Source organism: Cervus canadensis, chromosome 32 (assembly GCF_019320065.1).
Source record: "Cervus canadensis isolate Bull #8, Minnesota chromosome 32, ASM1932006v1, whole genome shotgun sequence".
Classification (NCBI taxonomy): Eukaryota; Metazoa; Chordata; class Mammalia; order Artiodactyla; family Cervidae; genus Cervus; species Cervus canadensis.
The window spans coordinates 27170789-27195295 of record NC_057417.1 but is presented as its reverse complement, the minus strand read 5'-3'; the positions used below and the strand labels follow the sequence as shown (position 1 = coordinate 27195295).

General features: G+C 53.8%; 3 protein-coding genes and 1 non-coding gene across 4 annotated transcripts; 3 read left to right on the top strand and 1 right to left on the bottom strand.

The window, feature by feature from the left end:
- Positions 1–624: 624 nt before the first annotated feature.
- VPS37D (VPS37D subunit of ESCRT-I) lies at positions 625–4673 on the top strand. The gene is made up of 4 exons (XM_043456577.1): positions 625–915; positions 2239–2410; positions 2887–2969; positions 3578–4673. The coding sequence occupies exons 1-4, from the start codon at positions 778–780 to the stop codon at positions 3938–3940; spliced, it is 756 nt and encodes a 251-aa protein (XP_043312512.1). The 5' UTR covers positions 625–777; the 3' UTR covers positions 3941–4673.
- Positions 4674–9464: 4791 nt separating this feature from the next.
- On the bottom strand, positions 9465–12285 carry DNAJC30 (DnaJ heat shock protein family (Hsp40) member C30). Its single transcript, XM_043455874.1, has one exon. The coding sequence runs from the start codon at positions 12268–12270 to the stop codon at positions 11590–11592; it is 681 nt and encodes a 226-aa protein (XP_043311809.1). The 5' UTR covers positions 12271–12285; the 3' UTR covers positions 9465–11589.
- A 121-nt stretch (positions 12286–12406) lies between these two features.
- BUD23 (BUD23 rRNA methyltransferase and ribosome maturation factor) lies at positions 12407–24205 on the top strand. Its single transcript, XM_043455873.1, has 12 exons — positions 12407–12526; positions 12623–12660; positions 13770–13865; positions 13953–14035; positions 14136–14232; positions 16803–16899; positions 18151–18201; positions 18921–19006; positions 19216–19261; positions 19426–19484; positions 23651–23740; positions 23889–24205. The coding sequence occupies exons 1-12, from the start codon at positions 12479–12481 to the stop codon at positions 23941–23943; spliced, it is 846 nt and encodes a 281-aa protein (XP_043311808.1). The 5' UTR covers positions 12407–12478; the 3' UTR covers positions 23944–24205.
- Positions 22729–22857, top strand: LOC122433662. The gene has a single exon (XR_006267152.1).
- Positions 24206–24507: the final 302 nt, after the last annotated feature.

Genomic DNA, 24507 nt, shown 5'->3' with positions numbered 1-24507 from the left:
TTCCTGGTGGCTCAGTGGTAAAGAACCCACCTGCCAAGGCAGGAGGCGAGGGTTTGATCCCTGGCTTGGGAAGATCCCCTGGAGAAGGAAATGGCAACCCACTCCAGTATTCTTGCCTGAGAAATACCATGGACTGAAGAGCCTGGCGGGCTACAGTCTATGGCTTCGCCAAAGAGTCCGCCAGGACTTAGCGACTAAAACAACAAGGGACTCAACATTCACTGCCTCTTATCCTCACTTAGTGTATCATTACCCCATTTTGTAGAAGGGAAAACTGAGGCTGCGGGGGGTGGTGAATGACTTAGCCAAGTTATCAGGAGCACAGGGGCTCCTGGAGCCTGGACAAATTCAGAAAATTGTGCGAATTCAAGGGGTAAATGTGAAACAGCCTTGCAACCTGTAAACGCCTGGGGTGGGAGAGTCCGTGCCTGGGGGCGTGGTGACTGAAGGCCGAGAGAAGGGGAGCGGAGAGAGGCGGCCCTAGAGATCCAGACGGCGGAAGGATGATGGGTTGCCAGGAGATCCGCGGGTGCGGGAGGCGCGGCGCCACCGGGGTGGGAAGGGGTGCGGCCCGCCCCCTCCGCGCCCCACCCCCAGCCTCCACGCCGCGGCCCCTTTAAGAGCGGGCGGGGCGCCCTCTGGCGGCCGAGCGCCGCGCGCCGCCGGAGACCGAGCCCTAGCCGGATCCCGGAGCCGGAGCCGGAGCGGAGCGGAGCCGGGGCGGAGCGGGCCGAGCGGGCCGAGCCAGCAGCCGAGCTGGGGGCGCGGGCGGGCGGCATGTACCGGGCCCGGGCGGCGCGGGCGGGGCCGGAGCCCGGCAGCCCGGGGCGCTTTGGGATCCTCAGCACCGGGCAGCTCCGGGACCTGCTTCAGGATGAGCCCAAGCTGGACCGGATCGTGCGGCTCAGCAGGAAGGTAGCAAGGGGGGCGCGGGCGGGGGGCGCGGGGGACGGGCCGCGGCCTGTCGGACCTGCCGACCGACCGAAGGGCCGCGCTGGCCGGGTTGCGGGGCCGGCGGAGCCTGGCACGTACGAGTGGGCCCGGTGGAGCCGCCCCCGGGGGAGGGGGCGCCCGGAGGTGGCCTGGGGCGGGTGGGGCGCGCCGGAGACCCAGGGAGGCGCCCGTGCACCCCCGGGATGGCCGCGAGGCGTGTCCTACGGCGGATGCTCCAGGGAGGTGTGTTCCGGGGGGCGGCTGTGTTGTGGGGGGCCCTGGCTCGCACACCCACGTTCTGTAGGGCCAGAAAGGGGAGGCGCCTTCCACAGGGAGAACTAGGGGCCTGTTTGACACCTGGGGGGACCGTTGGGAGGGTGTCCGTATGCTGGGGGTGCCAAAGGGGGGCTTTGTGTTTTCCGTTGGGGAGGGGTACTGAAAGCTGAGGTGTGTGTTCCATAGGCCACCATGAGAGAAAGTTGTATATTTCACAGGAGATAGGCCCGGGCTGGTTGTCTGTGGGGGGCGGAAAGGGAAAGTGTACATTGGAGGGAGGCAGGCGGGAGGGCCATGTGCATCCTATAGGGGACAGATGGAGGGTAGTGCGTTCTCCAGGGGCAGGGAGGGGAGGCTTGGCCCGCCTAGTAACAGAAGGAAAAAGCCTTCTCCAGGGCCAGGAAAGAAAGGGGTCTGCTATCCGCAAGAGAAGGAGAGCTGGGAGCAGGTGCTAGGGGATCGGGGAGGAAAAGGGGGTGTGTATTCCTTGGGGTGTGGGGATTCCACTGGAGGGCAGAGGAGGGGTGCGAGGGGGGTGTGTGTGTGTGAGGGGGGGTGCCAGACAGGGACAGGGTGAACACCTCACTCTGGAGAGTCGGAGCAGGGGATGGGGAGTGTTTTCAGCACAAACACCTGAAGAGGAAGCAGACAAAGGCCTGGGATGAGGGGGAAGCTGCCCATGCATGGAAAATGGGACAGAGGAGGGAGGGGGGCTCCTCGGGGACCTGAGCAGACATATTAATTGAAAAATTAAAAATTAACTAACATTTGTAGAGACCTTCGTAGTTTTCCTCACTTCAGTCCCCCAACAACCCTATAAGGGAGACGTTTTTAGCTCACTTTGTGGACTAGGAAACCGAGGCAAAGTGGGGTCTGGGCTCTCCCAGCTCCTCCACCTGTTGGCTCGCCATCCTGAGGTTGGGGCGCCTTTGGCTTGGCCCGTGGGCACTGCCGCCTGGGTGGGGGGTGGCGGCCGGCGGCCGTGGGGAGAGTCCCTGAATGGGCCTCTGGGCTCTTCCCCGCCGGCAGTTCCAAGGCCTGCAGCTGGAGCGCGAGGCATGCCTGGCTTCCAACTACGCGCTAGCCAAGGAGAATCTGGCACTGCGTCCCCGCCTGGAGATGGGCCGCACTGCCCTGGCCATCAAGTACCAGGAGCTCCGGGAGGTGGCTGAGAGCTGTGCAGACAAGCTGCAGCGCCTGGGTGAGGGACGGCCGGGAGAACTGCCCCGGGAGCGGTGGGGGGGGGCTTCAGTGCCCGGCTCTGAAGGCTGGGGAACTTGGGCGCACCTCTTCTTCGGGCAAGTTTGCAGGGGTGCTACTCCTGGGCAATTCCCAAGTTGGGAAAGTGAGCGGTTGGTGAGTAGAGCTGAGTTGGAGAGGCCAGAATGGGGCCCTGGGAGAAGAGGGGACCCGCTGCCCAAGGGCCTGGGGTGCTCTGGGAGACAGAGCCCCTGCTTCCTCTTTTGCACTAGGATGGGGGGGGTGGGCACACAAACTGATGCCTCGGGGTGTTGTGCAGGTGAGGAAACTGAGGCTCCAGAGAGGGGAGGGAAAGCGTAGAGTCACACACACTGTCAGGGAGAGAGTCGGCAGCGGGCCCTGGGGCTCCGGCCTGTCTGTCCAGGGTGACAGGCCCTGAGGGCAGGGCTATTCACTGTGTCCCTCTGCGGCCCTCAGAGGAGAGCATGCACCGCTGGAGCCCCCACTGTGCGCTGGGCTGGCTGCAGGCTGAGCTGGAAGAAGCTGAGCAGGAGGCTGAGGTGAGAGGAGGGGGTGGCTGGGCCTGGGGACTCGGAGGGGGAGCTCAACCTATCATCGTCCCCTCCCCTTGATTCTTACATTGCAGGCGTGAGGGCCCCTCTTCCAGGAAGCCTGCCCTGAGTGCTGGCCCCCAGGAGGGCCTGCTGAATTTCTGTCCGCACTGGACACAGGCCCACTGTCCCCACCTGTGACTTTCCCCCGGCTTCCTGTGACTGTCTCCAGGCAGCTTAGGCTGGGGCCACAGAGGAGCTGGGGCAGTTGTCCCAGCATAGTGGGTGGGAGCAATGTGCTCAGTGTGTGGAGGGGTGGAGGCGGAGGGCCCTGGCCTGGAGGAGATGGACACCTGTCCACTTCAGGTGTGTCCCCATCTCTGGACCCACCTTGTCCCTGCCCCAGCAGGTCTGCTGATCGTGAGGAAATCAAGGCTTGAGAGGAGAGGACTTGGTCCACAGTCACTCAGCGAGGGGCAGGCGAGGCTAGAACTCAGCGCCCCATCCCTGACCGGGGCGGGGGCGGTGATCGGGAAGCATTCAGGATGGGGCCGAGAAGACCAGCCGTGAGCCTTCGGTCGTGGTCTTCCTAAACTGTCCCTTCCGCCCTGTCCCAGGAGCAGATGGAGCAGCTGCTGCTGGGAGAGCAGAGCCTGGAGGCCTTCCTGCCTGCCTTCCAGCGAGGCCGGGCCCTGGCCCACCTGAGGCGGACCCAGGCGGAGAAGCTGCAGGAGCTGCTGCGGCGCCGGGAGCGGTCGGGGCAGCCGGCCCCCACGGCTGCCGCAGAGCCCCCCAAGTCCTTCCCTGCTGCTGCAGTCCTGCCCACCGGGGCTGCCCGGGGGCCGCCGGCAGCGCCCCGGAGCCTGCCCCCCTTGGACTCCCGCCCAGTGCCCCCACTGAAGGGCTCCCCCGGGTGCCCCCTGGGCCCAGCCCCTCTGCTGAGCCCTCGGCCCTCGCAGCCAGAGCCCCCCCACCGGTAGGATCCAGGGTATGGCCCCCCCATGGGGGGCCCAGACAAACTTGATGCGTGGCTCCTCCTCCTCCCCCACTGCCTGGGTGGGGGGAGGGGCAGGCCCCTCCCCCTGGCCCTAGGCAGGCCCTGGCCCTGGAGGCTGAGCTGGGGAGGAGGGTCCACTGGGAGATGCCCAGAGAGAGGGCTGGGGGTGGGGTGGGCAGGGTCTGATGCCTCTGGCGCTGAGGAATCTCTGCCTTTTTTTTCTCCCCAGCTGGGGCCTCCCGGGTGATGGGCCAGCCCCAGTGCAAGAACTTGACTCATGGGGGCCTGGGAAGTTGCCCGCTTCCCTCAAGGGGCCCTGCCTAGGGGCCCTACCGCCCCTGCCCCTCCACTGGGCTCGCACAACGCCATGGCTGACCGGAGTGTTTTCCATCATGTCCTCAGCCTACCTTTCCCCCAGTGCTGGGGTCCACCACCTAGGAGCCGGGGGGTCAGGCCCCAGTGGCGGGGGCAGGGACACCATGGCTATGGGGCTACTACTACCTGCCCCGCTCAGGCTCCAGACCCTGGGGCGAGGTAGGCCAGGGGTTTCTGACCTGCAGGGGTGAGAGTGGGCCATCCCCCGGAAAGACCATTCTGTATTTTTCTGTCCCGTCTCCTTAGAATGGAAGCTTTTTGAGGGCAGGTCCTTGTCTTTGTATGTTCTGTCCCCAGCCCCGCCTCCCAGGGGCCGTCAATAAATGTGATGATGAGGATGACAATGCTGCCCGACTCCTCTCTCACCCTTCACCCGGCCTCTCAGCTGCTGCAGCCTCATCTCAGCTCCTGAGCTGCCTACTCGTGAGAGGCCCTCCCTTCCTCTCTGCCCATCCAAAGCCCAGCTGTCCTTTGGGTCCAGCACTGCTTCTGCCTCTTTCATGAAACCTTCTCTGGTTACCAACCCCAGAGAGTCTTTTCTAACTCTTCACTTGCCAGCTCTCTGGACAGAAGCATACTCTGCCCCATCACAGTTCTTTAAGGGCCTTACTGGTCTCTCTTTTCCTGGGTGCCCTGTAGGCCCAATCAGGATGGCACCTGGGCTGTCAAATGCCCACCTCCACCGAGTGATGGAGAGGCTTCTATAAGGCTGAAGCTATCTGTCTCCAGCTTGGGTTAAACCCTAGGTGGCAGCTTGGCTGATGACGGTGGGACAAGCAGATGGGAGAGGAGGAACATGTCTTGGATCAGCTTAGGTCAAGTTTGATGAGATTAAGTTTGGCAGGAAGGTCCTCGCAGTGAGAGAAGTCAGAGTGCTGTAGAAGCTACTGTGACCTCGGTCCATGTTAGTAGGGAAGTAACCATCTAGACCGAGGCAAGTGCTGGGTTGGCTCTACTTCTTGCTGAAGTTTTAAACTCTAAGGGAACCCCACAGCAGCGGCACCTCCGATAAAGGGAAAGTGTTAGTCGCCCAGTTGTGTCTGGTCTTTGCAATCCTGTGGACTGTAGCCCGAGAGGTATCTCTGTCCATGGGATTCTCCAGGCAAGAATACTGGAGTGGGTTGCCATGCCCTCCCCCAGTGAATCTTCCCGACCTAGGGATTGAACCCAGGTCTCCTGCCGCACAGACAGATTCTTTGCTGTCTGAGCCACCAGGCAAGCCCACCTTTGGAGTAACAATAACGAGAAAAAAGGACTGGGACTGAGTCCCCTGCAGAACAGCTGAGGGATCCGTCTGACATACAGGGAGGTGGTGGCTAGCCTTTTAGTCTGAAGGGCTGCTTCACATAGAGCCAGAGGTCAGAGTCAGGACCAGTGGGTGGAAACCACAGGGAGTCAGATTTTGAGGCTAGAATGAGGCTCTAGAATCACGGCTGCTACTAGAGGCAGGTGGTCCCCATTCCTCAAGCTGAGGAGCTCCTGAGTGACTGCCTGATGGGATCTTGTGTTTTAATAACTTTGTTTTGGGTTTTTTTTTTTGGTTACACGGTGCAGCTCAGGGAATCTTAGTCCATGACCATGGATTGAAACCAGGTGCCCAGCAATGGAAGTGTACAGTCCTAACCACTGGCCTGCCAGGGAATTCCTCTGATGGGATCTCTAGAAATGTAGGCAATAGTTAGAGGGACTGGCCCACTGAGCTTCTGACAGCCCCTCAAGTCCAGTCAGATCCCTCCCAGCAGGGCGGATCCCTCCAGTGCCCACTGGAGATCCTCCATCCCATGGTGGCCTCGGTTCCCCTGCTCCTCCCTGCTAGTGCCTGAGCTGCTGGAGGTGAGGGGTGTCAAGAGGACACCTAGTTCCTGCCTCAGACAACAGACAGAAGACCGAGCAGCCTCGGAAGAACATCTGCATTCTCAGCACGGCTTGGGGCAGGCTGAGCCCCTCTCACCCCGGCCTCCCGATCCTGGCCCGTGCTTCCAGGGTGTTTTCCCAGGTTTGTGACCACAGGAAGAAGAGCTAAGGATGGGGATGCCTGAGTCTCCCTCCACTATTGTGAGCTGGGCAGAGGCTCAGCCTCCCCTCCCCAGGGCAGGTAAGAGGAATGACCAGGCAAGGGTGGGACTAGGAAGGGAGAAGAGTGTTACCATGGGAACCAGGTGGGGGGCCTTCAAAAGGCCTTCCACACCCCTCCCCTTCCCCAAAGAGCTCAGTTTTAGAGAGCACAGGGAGTGACGCCCCTCAGGATTCAGCCCCAGCAAGAAAAAGACCAAAGACCTGAGGGAGGTGGGTACAGATGCTGCCAGAGTGGAGTGGACCTAGTTCTGGGCCACAGGAAAGGCTTAGAGTTGGATGGTTAATAAGCTTTATTAGCCTCTCTGCTTGAAGGAAAATGGAATGTTCTGGAAAGTTCCAGGCAGTCTGGGCTCTCCTGCCAGATCACTTCCGGAACTTTCTAGGTTCTGAGGTACCAGGGAATGTTCTTGGCTGTAATCCTCTGTGAGAGAGAATAAACTTGAGGGGCTACATCAAGGGGCCCATGAGAAAAGCTCTATTACAGACCACCAGTGCATTTACAAACCAAAACCCCCAAATCGCCCCAGTAACAAAACTCCCACCCCTTTTTGATAAACATAATGTGTTCCTGCCCCTCAGAAGTCTGTTATGTGCATCTCCTTGCTTGGAAATCACTAGCTTCTGTGTCCTTTCTTAAGCCTCCTTGCTTTGTCTTCCAAGTATGAAACACTGCATGTGACTTCGCATCTGTGCATGCGTGAATCAAGGCTCCCTGAGCTAAGCAGGCCTGAACCACAGTGAGCTCAAATCTTTACCCCTGAATTGTGTGGTCACTGCAAAGCCATGGCTAAGAAACTGCCCTTGACCTCCAAGGCTAGAGAGAATCCAGTGGTTTCAGAGAGACCAAGTTGGACTAGCTGAGGGTTTATCCCAATTTATTCAAGGATTTTACACGAAAGATCAAGTGCGGGAATGGCATTATTGTACCAAGGGACCTCTGGCTTTGTCTGGGACCTTGCCCCTGTGATAGGCCTCTCAAGAGATTCTTCTTGTTCCACGGAAAATAAGATTTACACTGCCTCCCAGTCAAAGTGTGAGCTCTTAGAACAACACAGGAGGTAATCTAGGGATCTGCGACCTCAAATGCCTGGAGGGGCCAGGAAGGTCACAGTGCCAAACAACTCCATTTCCACAAAGTACATCCTCCCCATTTTCCTGGAAATTTGAGACCCCTTTTGTCTGTTTTCCCTCTTTATAGACATGGGATACAGACAGATTTCTTTACTAAGAGCGAAATGGTGCAAGTGTGTGCATTATGGCTTCTGACACATCCCCTTTGCTGGTCAGAGTGCAGCAGCCTGGGGAGGAAGGACTTCTCTACAAGGCAGCCCTGACAGCTTTTCCCAGGCGGTCATGCAGATATGGGAGGAAGCTTAATGGTGGCATTTTCTCATTTTTTTGGAGTGAAGTTAGAAATCTAGGTTTTTACGCAAAGTCTCCCAAGTTCTCAACGTTGGTAGGCCAGCCACAGCCAAACGCTATGTGCAGGTTGGCTGTGGCCTGTGAACCACAAATCTGGGTCAGTTCTTGGTTCTCCTGAAACAGGCCTTCTTTGGTCTAGTGGCAGCCCCTCCCAGGACCAAGAGTGTGAACGCTGAAGGGACAAAGGCAAAATGGGAGGGCTGACCTCTCTCAAGACTAGCCACCAGGCCCCAAGTTGAGACAGCCTTAAGAGACACTGGTGAGATGGCTGGATCCATCGTGATACTATAATCTTATGACCGATGGTGAAGGGGCGCTTCTGGGGGATGAGCGCGCTGAGCACCCTCGGCATACACAAGTGCATGATGTCCAGACTCAGGTCTTGCTATCATCCTAAAACTAACAGAGGGACCCTCAGCTGCTTTGCACAAACCCCATGGCTGCCAGGGCTCCAAGGCTGGCTGAGAGCCAGGCCACTGAAGGCAGGTAAGGCGGGCATTCCACAGTCCTGCTCAGAGGCAGGTGATAAGGTGACCACATCCATCACAGGGCGGAGAAGCCGATGCGGCAAAGGCCACAAGAGAACACTGGACTCCAGAGAGGGGACTGAAGTAACCCTGCCACTTACCGGCTTCCCTCCTCTCAGTCTCTCTTCACGGGATCTGATGACCTTCCAGGACGCCCAAAGGCCCGAGACAAGACCCCTCCTCCTTGCCATTTTCCCCAAAGTGGGTGTGGTGGCCACTCACTTGGGCTCCACCCTTGGTGTCTCAGCTTCGGGCTGTGGCTATAAGGGATGGAGACATATACATGGTCAGTGATGACCAACGGACAACTCGCTGGCCTAAGGTAGGCTATTCTTCATCTTGGCTCATGGTGGGACCATTACAGAAGGCAAGGTGCCCCCAGAGAAAGAAATGCCAGAACTTCAGAGGGAAGCAAGAAATCTTACTCCTTTAGCACTGGGATGTGTAAAGGATCTTTTCACCCAGCAATTAAAAAAAAAAAAAAAAGGACAAGGAGGGGAAAAGTTTGGCTCAGGAGGAATAAAGTCCTGATTAAGCCCAAAGGCCGTATCACAATTGCCTAGACATGCACACCTTTGATTCTGGTCTTCTCGTTCAGTCTCTCCATTTAGGATCTCTGCGTGCATCTCACTGGGCCTGGTACTGAACGACACCCCTTGCCCACCCCAATGAGCGCAGCCTGGAGCAAGCTGAACCCCTCTTGTCCCAGTCTCTCTTCCTCAGTTCAAACTTCTACTTTGTGACCAAAAGGAGAAAAGGGACTAAAGTTGACCACCTCTCAGGAACACAGGAGCAGCCCCTGAAAGACAGGGGCTAATGTCCATGGTCTGGTTCAGACTCTCCTCCAGAGGGCAGATAAGAAGCTGAGAATGGACAGATGCAGGGCGGGGGTGGGGGAAGAGAAATATTGTAACAGGAACCAGCACTGGAGGGTCCTTCAGAAACCCTCCCACACACCTCCTTGCCCATGATGAGCCCAGACTGTTTCAGGGATAGTAGGGAGTGGTGTCTGAGTTCAGCTCTGGCCTAAAAAAACCCCAACAGGCAAGACGGCACTAGAGAGAATAGAGGGGGGGCCTAGTTCTAGGCCTAAGAAGAGGCTTAGAGTTGGATGGTTAATAAATTTTATTGACTGCCCTGTTTGGAGTTGCATGGAATGTTCCAGAGGTTTCACAGAGTCTGGACCCATCACCCCAAACCTTCTGGAATTTTCTAGCCATCTCCATGTTCTGGGGCGCCTAGGGAATATTTTCGTCTGTGATCTTCATCCACAGAAAACAAACTTGAGAGGTATATGTCAGAGTCAATGAGAAAGGCCCTGGACATCACAGACCATTAATGCACTTGCAAACAAAACCCCAAAGAACCCCAACCCCATTTGATGCAAATTTGGATGAAATCTTGCCTCACAGACTGTTCTGTCCCAACTCTGGTTGAGAATTGCCAGTCTCTGTACCTTTCACTAAGCTTCACTTCCTGTTGTTTGTGCTTTGAAAAGAACAGACTTTCCCCACCTTGTTTTCCAAATATGAAACATAATAACATTAAATGTTCTTTTAAAAAGTACACATGCCCCTCCCTTCAAACCAAGGCTTGCTGAGCCCAGCAGGTCTGAACCAGAGACAGCATAAAGCCTTACCACTGAATCACATGGGTCACTGCAAAGCCATGCCAAAGAACTTGTCCCCAAACTCCAAAGCTAGAGAAAAGACCAAGTTGAACCAGCTATGGGTTTATCCCCAACTCATACAAGAATTGCACACAAAGACTGTGTGGAGGAATTAGTGTTAATATAGCAAAGCACCTCTGGCCTTGTTTGGAAGCTAGACTTAGGTCCTGACTCTTGTAGTAGGTCTCCTGCACAGATTTTCCTATCCTATGGCTTTCCCCTCAACAGTGCATACACACTTGAGTTCCTACCATTTCACAGCTAATCCACACCCTGTGTGCAGAGATTCAGGGTTAAGAGGGCTGGATTACAACAGCTCTAGCAAGTGATCACCCACTATTTAGCACCAGTTAGGAACAGAGGAGGGGAAAAAAAAGAGGGGAGGGGGACGGGGGCATAGGTTCGATCCCTGGTTGGGGAGCTAAGATCCTGCATGCCTGAGCTGTGCAGCCAAAAAGAAAAAGAAAAAAAGGCTTCGGTCAGTCAGCTCTGAATAAGGAAGTGCATTTCTACATGTCCCTCCTCTCCCTCAATAATCTTGTTTACTCAAACTCCCCCAGTTCCCGTAGCCTCAAGTAGCCATGTTTCAAGGACTTGGCTTGTGGGGCCTGCGATAAGCATTACCAGCAGAATGGGAGGCTGGGCCACTCTCAGGCGACTCTTACCTCCGCTTTTGTTGCTCTCCTTCTAGGAAGGGAGGAGCTGCACAGTTAGCAATGAGGCTGGCTGGTCAAGGGATGACCAGGTGCCAGGCACACTGTCCCAAGGATAAATCTGGCTCTACCGACATCAGTATTTTAATCACTGACCCTACTAGAACATGGATAATCAAGTATGACAGATCTCGAAAGAGCAAACAATTTGCTCCCCTGCCATCATGCCCACAGATGAATTTCTGCAAGATCATATATATTTGATAAGTATGGGCACAGGAAGGCTCATGACCTTGCTTTCTTTCCCTCTCCCAGAGGCCACCAACAGAAGGCGGAGTAGGATCTGACTACTCAAAATGGCCAAGTTCCCACGGATCACATCTTACCCTACATCGGGTCTCACCTGTGGCTTGGGGAACTCACAGAAATGCAAGTTTCCTAAGACCCCAGATTTGTTTGTTTTGGCAGTCACAAGTGGTCACATTGCACGTTTCAAGGTTACACAGGAGCCCCACGCTACACACAAGGGGCAGGGGCAGACGAGTCTCGCCCGCAGCTTTACAAGAAAGCCAGAGCAAATGTTCCGGAAGTTAACAATATCTGGAAGCAGGCACCCCAGGGCCTCCAGAAAACCCCTCACTCTCGGGCTTTCAAGACTCTTCATGAGGGGCATGTTTTCTCGAGCATCAAAAAGCCGCCTTTTCTGGAGCAGGGTGGGGATAGGGACGCGCAGGTCAATGGCTAAGCTGGCCAGGTGTGGAACAGAAGGGGGAGAGCAGTTCCTTCGGGCCCCAGCAGAGGTAGACAATGTGAGGCAAGGGGTTCAAGATGACACGCAAGGCCATTGTCCTGGGGGAGGGGGGCGGGAGGGTGTTGGCTGGGGGCTGCTCCCCTGCCCTCCACTCTGCGATTAAATACGAGAGCTCACGATGAGGAAAACGGTGAGCAGAACGAGAACGAAAGCCAAGTCTCGGGTCTCGTCCCAGCGTAAGCCCTTCTTGGCCCGGTCCTCCTGCATCTTGCGGAAGGCCTCCCGGCGCGCCCTCAGGCGCCGTTCGCGCTCCAGCTGCTCACCGTAGTGCGCCTGGTAGAAGGCGTCAAAGTCGAACATGGTGCGCTTGGCTCCCGGCGAGGCCGGACCGCGGCCGTGGGCCCGAGGGCCGGGCGGAGGAGTACGGGGCTTCTCGGGGTCTGCGGCGGGCGTCTTGGAAGGCCGGACGCCCGGACCGCGTAGGTCCTCGTCGCTCAGCAGGCCGCGGTCATACTTGCGACGCAAGGTGGTACTGCCCAGCACCACGTAAGCCTGGGAGATGCGCGTGAAGCGCTCGGCAGCCTCAGCGCTCCCCGAGTTGCGGTCCGGGTGGTAGAGGAAGCTCTGTCGGTAGTAAGCCGCCTTGATTTGTGCCTGCGTGGCCGTGGGGGAAACGCCGAGCAGATCATAGAGCGCCGTGCGCGAGTACGGGCCATCGCTCCGGGTGTAAGTCCTCACTTCTGGGCCCAGGCCCGATCTCGGGTTTTGTGGAACCCCCCGGGGCTGCCACAATCTCCACAGTAACAGTCGCGACCACCTCAGATCGCGCCGGGCTGCCATCTTGAGTGAATCTGGCGGGCGGTGCAAGATGAACTGGCCAATGGGAGACGTGCGTTTTTCGCAGCCGGTCGGCCCTGTAGCCAATCGAGTAAAAGAGAAGGCGGGGAGAGGGGGTGGAGCATGCGTATTACGGGGCGGGCGCCCGGCTGATGACATAAAAACCGGGCTCCGGAGTTACTCGCACGAGTTCTGCTGTTGAGGCGTGGGGATGGCTTCTCGCGGGCAGAGACCTGAGCTCCGCGGGCCCCCGGAGCTGGTGAGGGCTGTGACCATCCTATCTCTGTTTTCTCTTAGGGCGTCCGCGTCTTGATATCTTATCAGACTCCCCTCATTTTTTTTCTCGTTCTTGCAGTATTACGACAAAAATGAAGCCCGGAAATACGTGCGCAAGTAAGGGAAGCCTGGATGTTTGTTGCAGGGTGTCGGGGATCGGGAACCGGCAAGTTGCCCTGAACGCGGAGGTTGCTTGGAAAGCACGCAGAATTTGGGGGTGGCGGAAGGGAGAGACTTGAGTTGATCCATTGTTGACACCGTCAAAGTAAACTCTTGAGTAAACCTCCAGATCTCTGGGTCTCGGCAATCTTAGTATCAGAATGAGAGTGATTATACCTCCTTGGTTTAAGGTGACAGCTTATTTTAAACATGTGAAGAATTAGATAGGACGCAGTGGTTATGTGTAAACCATCAGCGCTGTTTGTGTGTGTGTGGGGGGAAATAATATCCGTAGAATCTTTACTGTATGTCCCAGTTTACAGTATCTCAGTAGGTCTCGGGACTGCTGTTGGTAGAGTATCTGAATTTAAGAGAGCGTAGTTGTATGTGTTATTAATGAAGCTAGTTAATAGGTGAGGGCCAGGGCAAGTACTTCCAAACCTATTCTTTCTGTAAACAGTACTCTGTAAAAAAAGTTCTGCAGATACTAATAATCTGTTTTGTCTTTTTTGTTTTGATTAGAGTACTAGGGTAAGCAAAAATGATGTTTTGAGCATACTGGGTTAAATAAAGTATAATATTGAGTATATTGGGTTAGGTTAAGGATTACTACACTTAACTTTATGTAGTTTCTTTTTAAATGGGTCCTCAAGAATGTCCCGAGTGGTTTGTGTTATATTTCTCATGGAGAGCACTGTTATAATTTTTATTGTGCATTGTTGACCATTCTACATGGGAGTAGCTACAGTGGTTAATTCTCCTAGAAAACATATTTTTAAGTAAGAGAATGTCAGAGTTTGGTAGAGTTGAAAATACCCAATGATGGGTTATGAGGTAAGTGATTTGTTTCCTTTATAGTAGCCCTGCAGCTGGTACAGTTTAATCTGTGTCACAGCAGAGTAACATGTATTACATGGTCTTTGGGGGTCACTTTTAAATAGTCATAGTCCAGTTTCTTGGCTGGAAAAGAATACCTCAGGATGATTGTTTCCTTTGACTTTTCTTGGTCTGCGTGAGGTTTTAGCCCAGAACCCCTTTACCACTTTCTTGTGTTTCTGGCTTTTTAGCTCACGGATGATTGATGTCCAAACCAAGATGGCTGAGCGGGCGGTGGAGCTTCTTTGTGTGCCTGAGGATAAGCCCTGTTATGTGTTGGATATTGGGTGAGTTCCTGGGGCCCAGTTCAGACAGTCTAGGTGAGGGGATGTCCCTGCTCCTCACACTGTTGAGTCTGTTTGATTGTCTTCCAGCTGCGGCACTGGGTTGAGTGGCGATTACCTCTCAGACGAGGGGCACTACTGGGTGGGCGTTGACATCAGCCCTGCCATGCTGGGTAAGTATGCCCTGTTCAGCACTGGGGTGGACGCCCTTCCATGAGTTTGGAGTGGTGATGCAGATTGTCCTGATTCCTCACCTACTCTTTTCCAATGTAGATGAGGCCTTGGACCGAGACACGCAGGGAGATGTGATTCTGGGGGACATGGGTCAGGGCATACCCTTCAAACCAGGCACCTTTGATGCTTGTATCAGGTAAGGGTCTCCATTTTCTGCTTTAAGTCCTGCAGGTCAGTGCTTCCCAAAGCAGAGTTGTACGGAACACATAAATATACACATTGCCCAGGATTTTCAGGTCTGTTGGATCAGAGCAAGGCCCCCCAAATATGTCTTTTTTGTGTTACAAAACTACTCCTGTGCTTAACTTGTCCTGCCAGGTTTGGGTACCATGGTGTCTACTTTTCTCTGCTTTGTATGTGTGACAAGGTGGGGGCTTCTAAACCTCTGGGAGCCATCTTGTGGGTCTCAGCAGCCATCTTGTGGGTCCTAGCAGCCATCTTGTGGGCCCCAGCAGCCATTTTGTTGACTTCTTTTCAAGGAGTTTTATAGTGGAGAGTGGCCCTCACTGCTCCAATCTTTTCAGTGGCTTAGGAGTCTTCTCCGAGGAGTCGGGGTCAGGCTTTGAATGTGTACATAGTACTTCGATAACATATTTTAGAACATTGGGCCCACAAGATGGCTTCTGGGACCCACAAGATAGCTCCCAGAGGCTCAACAGCCCCCACCCTGCCACACACAAGAAGCAGAGAAATTTATATACCCTGGTGCCTGAAGCTGGCAGGACAAATTAACCATAAGAGTAGTTTCGTATACAAAAAAGAGGTATTTAGGGGCCTTGTTTTAATTACTGTTAGAAATACAAAGTTTTTGGTCTTCTGTGGTAAGCTCTGTTGAGTATTTGGTTTAGTGTTTTGTTGCTGGGGTGGAAGTAGGGGCTAGGAGAGGATGTCAAAGTTGAATCATTATCTGGGAGGGCAAAGACCTCCTATGATAATAGATTGAGCTGTAGGGATACACAGAATCTGGATGAGGAGTACAAATCTGCATTTAAGTGGTTTTTTTTAGGGTAAGTGATTAACATATATGTGGAAACAAGATTGGAGGAGAAAAAACGTTTCAAAGATAGCAACTGTGTTTTAGTAATGATCAGGTGAGATGTTCTAAGCTGCAGAGAGTCAAAGACCAGCAATATGGTCTTGTGTGTTTCGGTACTAAGCAGTCATTTTTAGTTTGTTTTTAAAAAGGAGAAGGTGGTTTGCCCAGCATTTTTGTCTCAACATTTGTTACGTGTAAGAAATTGTACGATGTGCTTTAGAGTTCATGGAAATAAAAGTCCCTGTTTTTAAGACTCTCCATAGTTTTTTCGGTGCTATAAGATGTGGACCCCAGGGGATTTCCCTGGCAGTCTGGTGGTTTAGACTGTGCACTTCCACTGCAGGGGTTGCAGGTTTGTTCCATGGTCGGGGAACTAAGATCCCACATGATGTGCGGTGTGGCCAAAAAATAAAAGATGTGGACCAAGTTACTAAACATGAGCCCCAGGGTGAGGTGTGCATTAGGGAGTCAGGGGACCCACCACAGTTATGAAGAGAAATAAGAGCACAGGAAAACTTTGAGCAGGAGGAGCTGGGGCTGGGCCTTGAAGGCTGGAAGGGATTTGGAGAGCCAAAGGAGAGGGTTTCAGAGTGAAGGAGCAGTGTAAGCACAGGCATAGAAGTGGGTGGGAAAAAGGCATCTCTTTGATGTAGTGATGAATGAGAAATTCCCTGGAAGCTGAGATCGTGTGGGTTTGGTTCCTAGAAAGCTTTTTACTCCATCCTAAGAAGTTGGGTTTTTATTCAGTAGTTGATGGGGCACTGGTGAGTGATGAGACTTGTGTTGCAGGAGTATTACTTAAGAGAGAAGATGCAAGAGAAGTTAGGTTGTTGAAGCAATCAAAGTGATAATAAATGCTGACCCAGGAGAGTGGTGAAGGAAGTAAAAGCTGGGAGAGGCAGTTGGGCACACCAACTGGGCTTGGCGTTCTATGTTATGTGTGTGCTCAGCAGTGAGGAGGGAAAAGAGGAAAAGAGGGCATATTAGTTGCTTGAGGTTTTATTTTTTTAAATATTTATTTGCAACAACAACAGCAACAAAAATAAATATTTATTTGCTGTGTTGGGTCTTAGTTGGGGTCTTAGTTGCAGCATGCAGGATATTTACCTATGACTCACAGGCTTAGTTGCCCCGTGGCGTATGGAATCTTAGTTCCTGGAACAGGGATTGAACCCACTTCCCTTGCACTGGCAGGCAGATTCTTAACCACTGGACCTCCAGGGAAGTCCCTGCTTGAGGTTTTAAATCTGGGGATTGTGGAGACCCCTAGCAGGTACAGTTGAAGGAAATGATTTAGGAGGAGAGTGAATGGCTCTGTGGAAGCCGGAAGCATATTTCTGTTGAATGGAGGAAGGGTATGAAGGGATAGGTGGCAGGGAGAGCCTTGACCTGCTGAGTGATGCTGAACCAAACTTGAGATGTGTGTGAAACAAGGTTGAGGACGTGTTTCTTTGGACTGGCGCAAGGAAACCTTTCACGCTCACCTTCTGGAGACCCTGTTTGGTTCAGTGTTGTGAGATAGTGACCCGAGGTGAACCTGCATGTGCCAACAGAGTTGTGAGCCAGGAGGGTTTCATCTGGAGATTGAGGAGTGTGGCATTGGTTGCGAAGAGGCAGGGGTGGGCCGTGCGTGTCGCTCCCTTTCCTGATGCGATCTCTTGCTCTTGCAGCATTTCTGCAGTGCAGTGGCTCTGTAATGCTAACAAGAAGTCTGATATTCCTGCCAAGCGCCTGTACCGCTTCTTCTCGTCCCTCTACTCTGTTCTGGTGAGTTACGAGATCTCCTCCCCGGCCCTCCGTCGTCCTGCAGGTAGTGTGATGAGGCGGAGGCACCCCGTGGGAAGGACACTGAGGATGGCGGGACCTTGTTGCGGCTACTTCTGTCCAAGTGGGCAGCCTTAAAAGAAGAAGGGGGTGGAGTGGGGAGCCGACACACCAGTGAAATGCAGAGACACTGATGACAGAATCTGAGACTGATCACAACTGCTGTATCTACGCTGCTGAATTTTAATCCCACATTGGCTTGGGGGCCTGGACTCCCCAGATCGAGGACAGGGATGGCCTATCGAGGCCACACAGAACACCTTCCAGAGCTCATATCCTCCCATCTCCCACCTTCCTTCCCCCTACCACGAGTGCTCAGAGAGGAGAGCAGGGTGGTTCTTTACTAGTGAGAGAGCCTTTATTGGCTTTATCTTATCTTTAGAAATGATGGCATTGATTTCCATTATTTACTAGGACTAGATGAGAGTGAGATTCTAAGTCCTAAAAATCTGATCTTTTTTTTTTTTGGACCCAAGTGTTTTTCTTTTATCAAAAATTTGGCTGTGCTGGGTCTCAGTTGCAGCACCCAGGATCTTCGATCTTAGTTGCAGCATGTGGGATCTATTAATAGTTTCCTGACCAGGGATGGACTCTGCGCCCCCTGCATTGGGAGCAGAGAGTCTTAGTCACTAGACCACTGGGGAGGTCCCAGATCCAGGTGTTTCTTGGTGCCCTTAAGTTACCTCCCCTCGCCCCTGACTTTTTTAGAGTGGGTTCTGGCAGATAGCTTACTAGACGTGTGCATTATGTAGTTTTTCCTCTGCTCAGACTCGGGGGTTAATCCTGAAGTTCTGAGGACCTTGGTGTTTGCTTTTCCCTCTTCTGAAATGCTCTCCCTTCAGATATTTCAATAACCAACTCCATACTACAGTCAGGTCTCTACTCCAGCGCCCCTTAGAGAGGGGCCTTCCTTGAAAACCAAAAGTAAACTGGATAGTTTCTGTCACTTATTATCCCTTGTTCTAAGTTATTTTTCTTTTTCGCACTTAATCTGTAAATTAGCTGCCTTGCCGACTAAAATGTCAGCTGCAGACATTGGTTACTGTCTCTTGTTCATGGCACTTCCCCACCCCCAAGAACAGTATACCCTGCACACAGTGGGAACTCAACAAATATTTCGTGAAGAAGAAAAGGGGAAGCGTATGGATCTGGGCCCCATGGATTATTTGAGAGACAGCCACGTTTCTGTTGCAGGTTCGTGGAGGCCGAGCTGTCCTCCAATTGTACCCCGAGAACTCAGAGCAGGTAAGCCCCTTGGCTAGTGGGGTGCATGGAGGTAGGGGGAGCCCAGAACAGGTAAACTGTTCTGTTTCTCACTCTCCTGTCCTCCTATCGGGGAGTGACAGGACAAGCCACCTTAGGCTGCTTGGTGGGAAGGGAGGAGCTGAGAGTGGTCCTTCTTGCTGGCGCATCTTATGGCCTAAGTCCTAAGGAGGGAGGGGTACCTGAGGCAGGTGAGGGATAGGGTGTTTGTCTTCTCTTGACAGACAAGCCCTTTGGTATTACTGATTTCCATAACTGAAGAAATAAATGGGGGTCGGGGAGAGGACGTTAACAGTTGTCTGCTGTGGAGGGTGATGCATGAGCAGAGAGGGGGTCGGAGGTACCAACTCCGATGGACAAGTATCGAGCTGTCCCTGACCAGTAACATGAATGAGTCTGGCGCTCAGTTGGTGGCCATTCATTTCCTGAGATTCAAGTGGGGAGGTGGGTCCCTGGGCTAGAAGGAATGATGGGGGGAGTAGGTGGTTCTGTGATCCCCGAGGGAGGTGTTTGCCGTGGCTAGCTCCAGCCTGCACTTTTCCTGCGTGGTTTTCGGGGACTTGGAGTTGGAAACAGTCAATAAAGACCTTTAGTTCTCCCAGGCGAGGTCTGTCCTGGGACCAGACGAGGGCCCAGGGGATGAGCAGGAAGCCGCTGTTAACCGCACTGCCCTGCCTGAGTCCCTGCCGTTCTCTCCCCAGTTGGAGCTGATCACCACCCAGGCCACCAGGGCCGGCTTCACTGGCGGTGTGGTGGTAGACTACCCCAACAGCGCAAAAGCCAAGAAGTGAGTACTGGCGGTCAGGGCCCGCCTGTGCAGCAGGAGACAGGGTGCGGGGTGGCCCTCACAGACCAGTGACCAGAGCAGTGCTGGGATGGGTCACTGGGGCCCGGGTGTGTTTGTTTGCATCTGTTCGTGGCGGGGTAGGGTGAGGATTTCACTTGTCCCTTAAGGCTTTCTGAGCCCAGCCCTCACTCTTTGTTTTCTCATTTCAGGTTCTACCTGTGTTTGTTTTCTGGACCTTCGACCTCTATACCAGAGGTGAGGGCCCTTGGTTTGTAGGCCCATCTGTCTTGGGTTCCCTTCCTGTGGGGTTGGGCCATGGGCCTGCTGGAAGGACTCACAGGCCTGGGTACCAGGCCTTCTGGGAGGGCGGGGGGTTTGAAAGTGCTCCAGGTGACCAGAAAGCACTTTGGTTTTTGCAGGGCCTGAGCGAAGATACCGAGGAGGAGAAGCCCGCCGAGTCCACGTTCACAGCTAAGAGGTGAGACGCTCTCAGTGAACGCTGACTCGGGCAGATGGTTGCCGTCCCCAGGTTCAGGCGGCAAGACTCTTCCGTGTCTCTGCTTCCACCAAGTCTCTCAGGGTCTGATGTGGCAGTGACAGCAAGGCGGAGAGGAGACTGGGGAACCCTCTGGGACGCTGTGTGCCCCTACTTCTGGCTGCGAGAGTGGAGCCCTGCTGGACGTCCGTGGGCAGCCCGCTCCGTCCGCCCATCCTTTTGCTGCCCCCAGCAGCTGGCCCCCTCCTCCCCAGGCTGCCTCTGTCCCCTGGATCCCAGACCCCCTCCCTGTGGCCCCTGTGGCTCCCTGTCCCCCTGCACCCTCATCTTTACCCTCTCGAGTCATGGCTCTCAGCACGCAGCAGTGCTGCGCAGTTTATCCTGACTTTAAAAAAGATCCTCCCTTATCCCTGTAACAGCTCCTGACTACCACTCTGTTTATCCACCCCTGCTTATTGGCTTCTGGTTATGGCAGAACTCCTCGCACTGGCTCCCCTGCCTTTCTCAGTCCTCTCCTCTGGCTCCGGCTTGTCTCATCACAAATTGCTCTTGCCGCCACCAGCCTGTCTTAGCAAACCCATGAGCCTTTTTTCCTTCTCCATCTTCATTGTAACTTGCTTGGTAAGTAGGAGCTAAGGCAGCCGATTGCTCCCTTAACACTTTCTTCACTTGGCTTCCTACCTCCCTCCCTGGCTGGTCCTTCTCCATTCACTCTGCAGCTCCGCCTGGACCCCTTTTCTCTCTGTGCTGCTGCATGAAACACCAGCTCCAGGTTGAGAACATCCAGGTATATAGCACTGGTCTCAATCCCACCTCTGGTTTCCAAACCACTTCCCCTCCTGAGTGTCCAGACCTGGACTTCCCACAGGTGTCCAGAGCAAAATAGAGCCCTTGGTTTCACCCCCAAACTTCCTTCCTCCATCCTTCCTGTTGTCTACCCTTCCTGTCTCCCTTACATCTCACATCCAGTCAGACCACTCCTTTTCCTCACACCTATGTGGTCTTCATCCCCACTGCCCGGGTTTCTGAAAGCTGCTTCGCTGGTCTCCCTGCTTGACTTTGCATCTGAGTTCCCTGGCTGTGCAGCCAGACAGATCCTTCTCTCTTGCTCTTTAAAAGTGTACATCGTATCTTGCGATTTTCCTCTTCACTAACTTCAGTTGAGTTCTCCTTACTTTTACTTTCTCTAACGCTGTTCACAGCTCTGAATCAGAAATACTTGTTTATGTGGCATTATTTCTACCCCCAACTACAGTGGAAACTTGGTGGGGACTTATATACATGATACCAGAAGAATGTCTTGTTAGCAAAAGGTGTTCAGTATTTGTTGAAGGAGCAAATGATTATAAGAGAGTAAAGGAGGAGGTTAGTTCTTTATTCCGATTAGAGTGAAAGGTCTTCAAACTTGAAGACATTGAAGAGGAAAAACGGGCAGAGAAAGGATGAGTTAGGAAGGCCCAGGGATGGTGAAAAATCATGAGTCCAGTCCTCGTGTCTACCATGCATTGATACCCCCTGACCCTTTGGTCCTCCAGGGTCATCTCCCTGAGCTTCCTCTGCCCATTCCCCGTGGGGACTTGGGGGGCACTCTCCTCGCCGTTTCTCCTCCCAGGTGCCCATCACTTGCTCCCAGCAAGTGATCCCATCTCCTGCTTCACAGGGAAATTCAAGTGGTTTAACTCCCTCCGTCCACCTTAGGCTCCCTCTTGTCCTCACAACAGTGTCTACAGACAACATGTCCTAGCTATAAACTTAGGTAAGTTGTGGGACCTCAGCAGCCGTTTCTCATCTCATTTAAAAATCTGGCAAGGGGGACTGTGCCCCCCCTCAGGCAGTGTGTTGAGGAGTCGAGAGCATGTCTGTGCAGGACTCGGAGCAGTGCCTGGCTCGGACCCTGTCTCCCTACAGACTCTTCCGCTTGAAATCCTCTGATCTGGGGAGGGTGGGGAGGAGGCTGTGGGCTGACGGGGCTTCTCCTGGTGGTGTCACTTTGGTCTGATCACATTCGAGCCTCTTACGAATATTGTTTGGGCCAAAAAGTTCATTGAGGTTTTTCCGTAACATCTTGCAGAAGTGAACATTTTGGCCAATCCAATAAATAGATAAATTAAGAAAAAGTTTTTTAACGCTTTATCAAACTCATCTCTAATTTCCTCCCCCCACCCCATCAACTTTGCTTGACTGATGTATTCCTCACCTCTCACCACCCGGCCTCCACCCTGCCACTCGTCACCTGCACGCTCCGTAGGTGCCTCTGGCCTCTGCGCTGTGGACACCTCTCACCTCTTCCTGTGGTCTGCACCACTCGCTGTCTTCGCTGCTCCTGCGGCTCTCCTGATGACTCTTTTGCCATCACCCCTCCTGCAGCTCACATCTTGCCCCCGTTCACTGTGCTACCCCAGAGCTTGTCCTTACGGATCTCTGGGGTTTAGTCCTGCGTCTTTAGCTGCTTCCTGCTTTGCATCTGGTACATTGGACTCCTGCCCCTCTCATTGTGAGCCTGTTAACTTCCTTCTGTGAACTGCTGTCTCGCTACAGCCTGAAGCCTAGAATATGTGTCATTCCTTTGGGCAAAGGCCTCATTGCTTCCTGGAGAGAGGGCACGCTCCTTGCTGGTGTTCACAGCTCCATGAACTGGTCCAGCCAAGTGGGAATCAGAGTTGTGTTTTTTTTTTTATCTGACTTTTATTACTGGGTTAGAACAGATGAGGTGTAGCAGCAAGAAGGATGTGTCACGCAGTCTGGCTTGGAGGACACTTCAAGGATGACTGGATCCTCAGCAGACAATCAGATTCTCCCTTGGACCCTCCCCTTCTTACACCCATGACTCCAGACACCGAGACTCTTCTACTCTCTAACCTTTCCCTTCAGTCCTTTCCCAGAGCCTCACTTTCACGTCTCACTTCCTGTCTGGACCCTGCCCCACCTTCTGCATGAAGAAATACTAATACCAGCTTAACCTCAGTGGCGCGCTCATTTCCCCCACTTCCTCAGCTGCTCCTGGCCTCTGTGCGCTTGGCCAGGTGCAGGTGGTTGCTGCCCCAGCCCAGCCCTGGATTCTTCACGGGCAGAGCTGGTTCATAGCCACTGTAGAACATCCACAGGCTGGGCCCACCCAGGTACCTCAGGCAGGCAGCCTCCGTGGTGTGTCATTGCTGAAAACAGTTTGATTCCGGCTGCCAGGTGGGGAATGTGCTCTGAGGACCCGGACTCTGCCCTTTCTCAGGGCTTCTCTCCCACGGAGCTGAAGAGAAAAGTTCTCCTCAGCTGGGACTGGAGCCCAAGATGAACTCTTGAGGGTTGTTTTCGGGGCTGCCGTGAGCTGGGCAGCCGTGTTTTCCTACCTCAGACATTCATAGTTGCTGGAAGCCCTAGCTTGCTCTGAACCAAGAGCCTCCAGTTCTCCTCGGATAGGCTGTGTTTTTAAAATTTTTTTGATTTTTGGCTGCACTGGGTCCTGCTGGGTCTCCTTGCTGCACAGGCTTTCTCTTGTTGCAGCGAGCAGGAGGCTACCCTCGAGTACTGGTGCGAAGGCCTCTCATTGTGGTAGTTCCTCTTGTTGTGTAGTGTTGGTTCTAGAGTGCGGCCTCAGTAGTTGTGGCACCATGGCATGTGGGATCTTCCTAGACCAGGGATTGAACTTGTGTGCATGACCAGGCTGATTTTTAACAACTGGATCACCAGGGAAGCCTTGGGGTCTTTTTTTTTTAAATTACTTTTATTTTTGGCCATACTGCACAACATGTGGAATCTTGGTTCCCTGACCGTGGGGATCGAACCGACGTCCCCTGCAATGGAAGTGAGGATTCTTAACCTCTGGACCGCCAGGAGAGTCCCTCCTTGGTTAGGCTCTTGTGAGCTGATCCTGGCCCCAAAGTAACTTGGCCCCTGCCTGCCCCGTAGGCACTGGTGTGTAGGCCTAACACACGGTTCCCAGTCTGGAGGATATCCGCGAATGAGGGGGACCCTCGCCTCCTGCTGAGCAGCTGCTCTGGCCCCAGCAGGTGTCACCAGGAAGGCACTGTCAAGAATGGGGACCGCAGAGGCCGCCTGCCTGGGGGGAGACTAGCCACGTTTCTCTGCCCGGCTTCACCCAGGTGCCAGCTAGGCTGCCCCGTCCCCTTATTGACAGCTGTGTTCCCCCACAGGATCCCGTACAGGATAGCAAGACGGGGGGTGGTGAGGAAGAGCCGAGAATGGGTCCTGGAGAAGAAGGCACGCCGCCGTCGGCAGGGCAAGTGAGTGCTGGGGGTGCGGATTGTGGGCTGGGGGTGGGGCTTGGCCACCCAGGGCCTGGGGCTCTCTTGCCTCCAGGGTCCCAGGGGTTCATAGTTCATTTTCCTGAGCCTGTTCTGTTCTTCCCGCCCCTGTTATTTCTTGGCACAGGGAGGTCCGCCCTGACACCCAGTACACCGGCCGCAAGCGCAAGCCCCGCTTCTGAGCAGGTGACCGCGTCCACTGGGACCCCCCAGAAGCCACACGGGCAGAAGCTGTGCAATCCAGCCCAGGCGCTTGCCTCTGCAGACTTCTCTATATTGAAGTGCCTACTTCAGCCGATGACAAAAAGTGTTTTTCTTAGAAAAAGTTTTAGAAAAAGTTCGAAAAAGTTTTAATGTTCTAAAAGCATTTTCTTCACTAAAAAAGAAAAAAAAAATTTTAAGAGCTTACTTTGTTCTGAAAGCAATAAACCACTTTCTGTGGAACCTTGGCTCTGGCATTTTTCCCTCCCTGACAAATTTCAGAAGTTCTTCTGTTGGGGGTGGGGCTTTATTCCCAGGTGTGAGTTAGGTTTAAAGAACTTTTGAAAGCTTTCTTCTAACCTAGAAGGAATGAGGTAGATTCCTTTTAACTTTGGAGTGTTCATATGTTAACTTTGGTAAGACTATTTTGTTTTATATCAACAGGCAAAGTTGGGAAGCAAGGGCAGGGTGACATGTATCCATGGTACCCGTGGGCCTGAGGCCACTGCCCAGTCTCTGGTTTCCCTGTGGTCCGAAGGCATCAT

Coding starts and splice junctions, on each gene's coding strand:
- VPS37D (XM_043456577.1), top strand. CDS start 778: ATGTACCGGGCCCGGGCGGCGCGGGCGGGGCCGGAGCCCGGCAGCCCG. Junction 916..2,238: donor TCGTGCGGCTCAGCAGGAAG/GTAGCAAGGGGG, acceptor CCCCGCCGGCAG/TTCCAAGGCCTGCAGCTGGA. Junction 2,970..3,577: donor AAGCTGAGCAGGAGGCTGAG/GTGAGAGGAGGG, acceptor GCCCTGTCCCAG/GAGCAGATGGAGCAGCTGCT.
- DNAJC30 (XM_043455874.1), bottom strand. CDS start 12,270: ATGGCAGCCCGGCGCGATCTGAGGTGGTCGCGACTGTTACTGTGGAGA.
- BUD23 (XM_043455873.1), top strand. CDS start 12,479: ATGGCTTCTCGCGGGCAGAGACCTGAGCTCCGCGGGCCCCCGGAGCTG. Junction 19,262..19,425: donor CTTCGACCTCTATACCAGAG/GTGAGGGCCCTT, acceptor TGGTTTTTGCAG/GGCCTGAGCGAAGATACCGA. Junction 23,741..23,888: donor CGCCGCCGTCGGCAGGGCAA/GTGAGTGCTGGG, acceptor TTCTTGGCACAG/GGAGGTCCGCCCTGACACCC.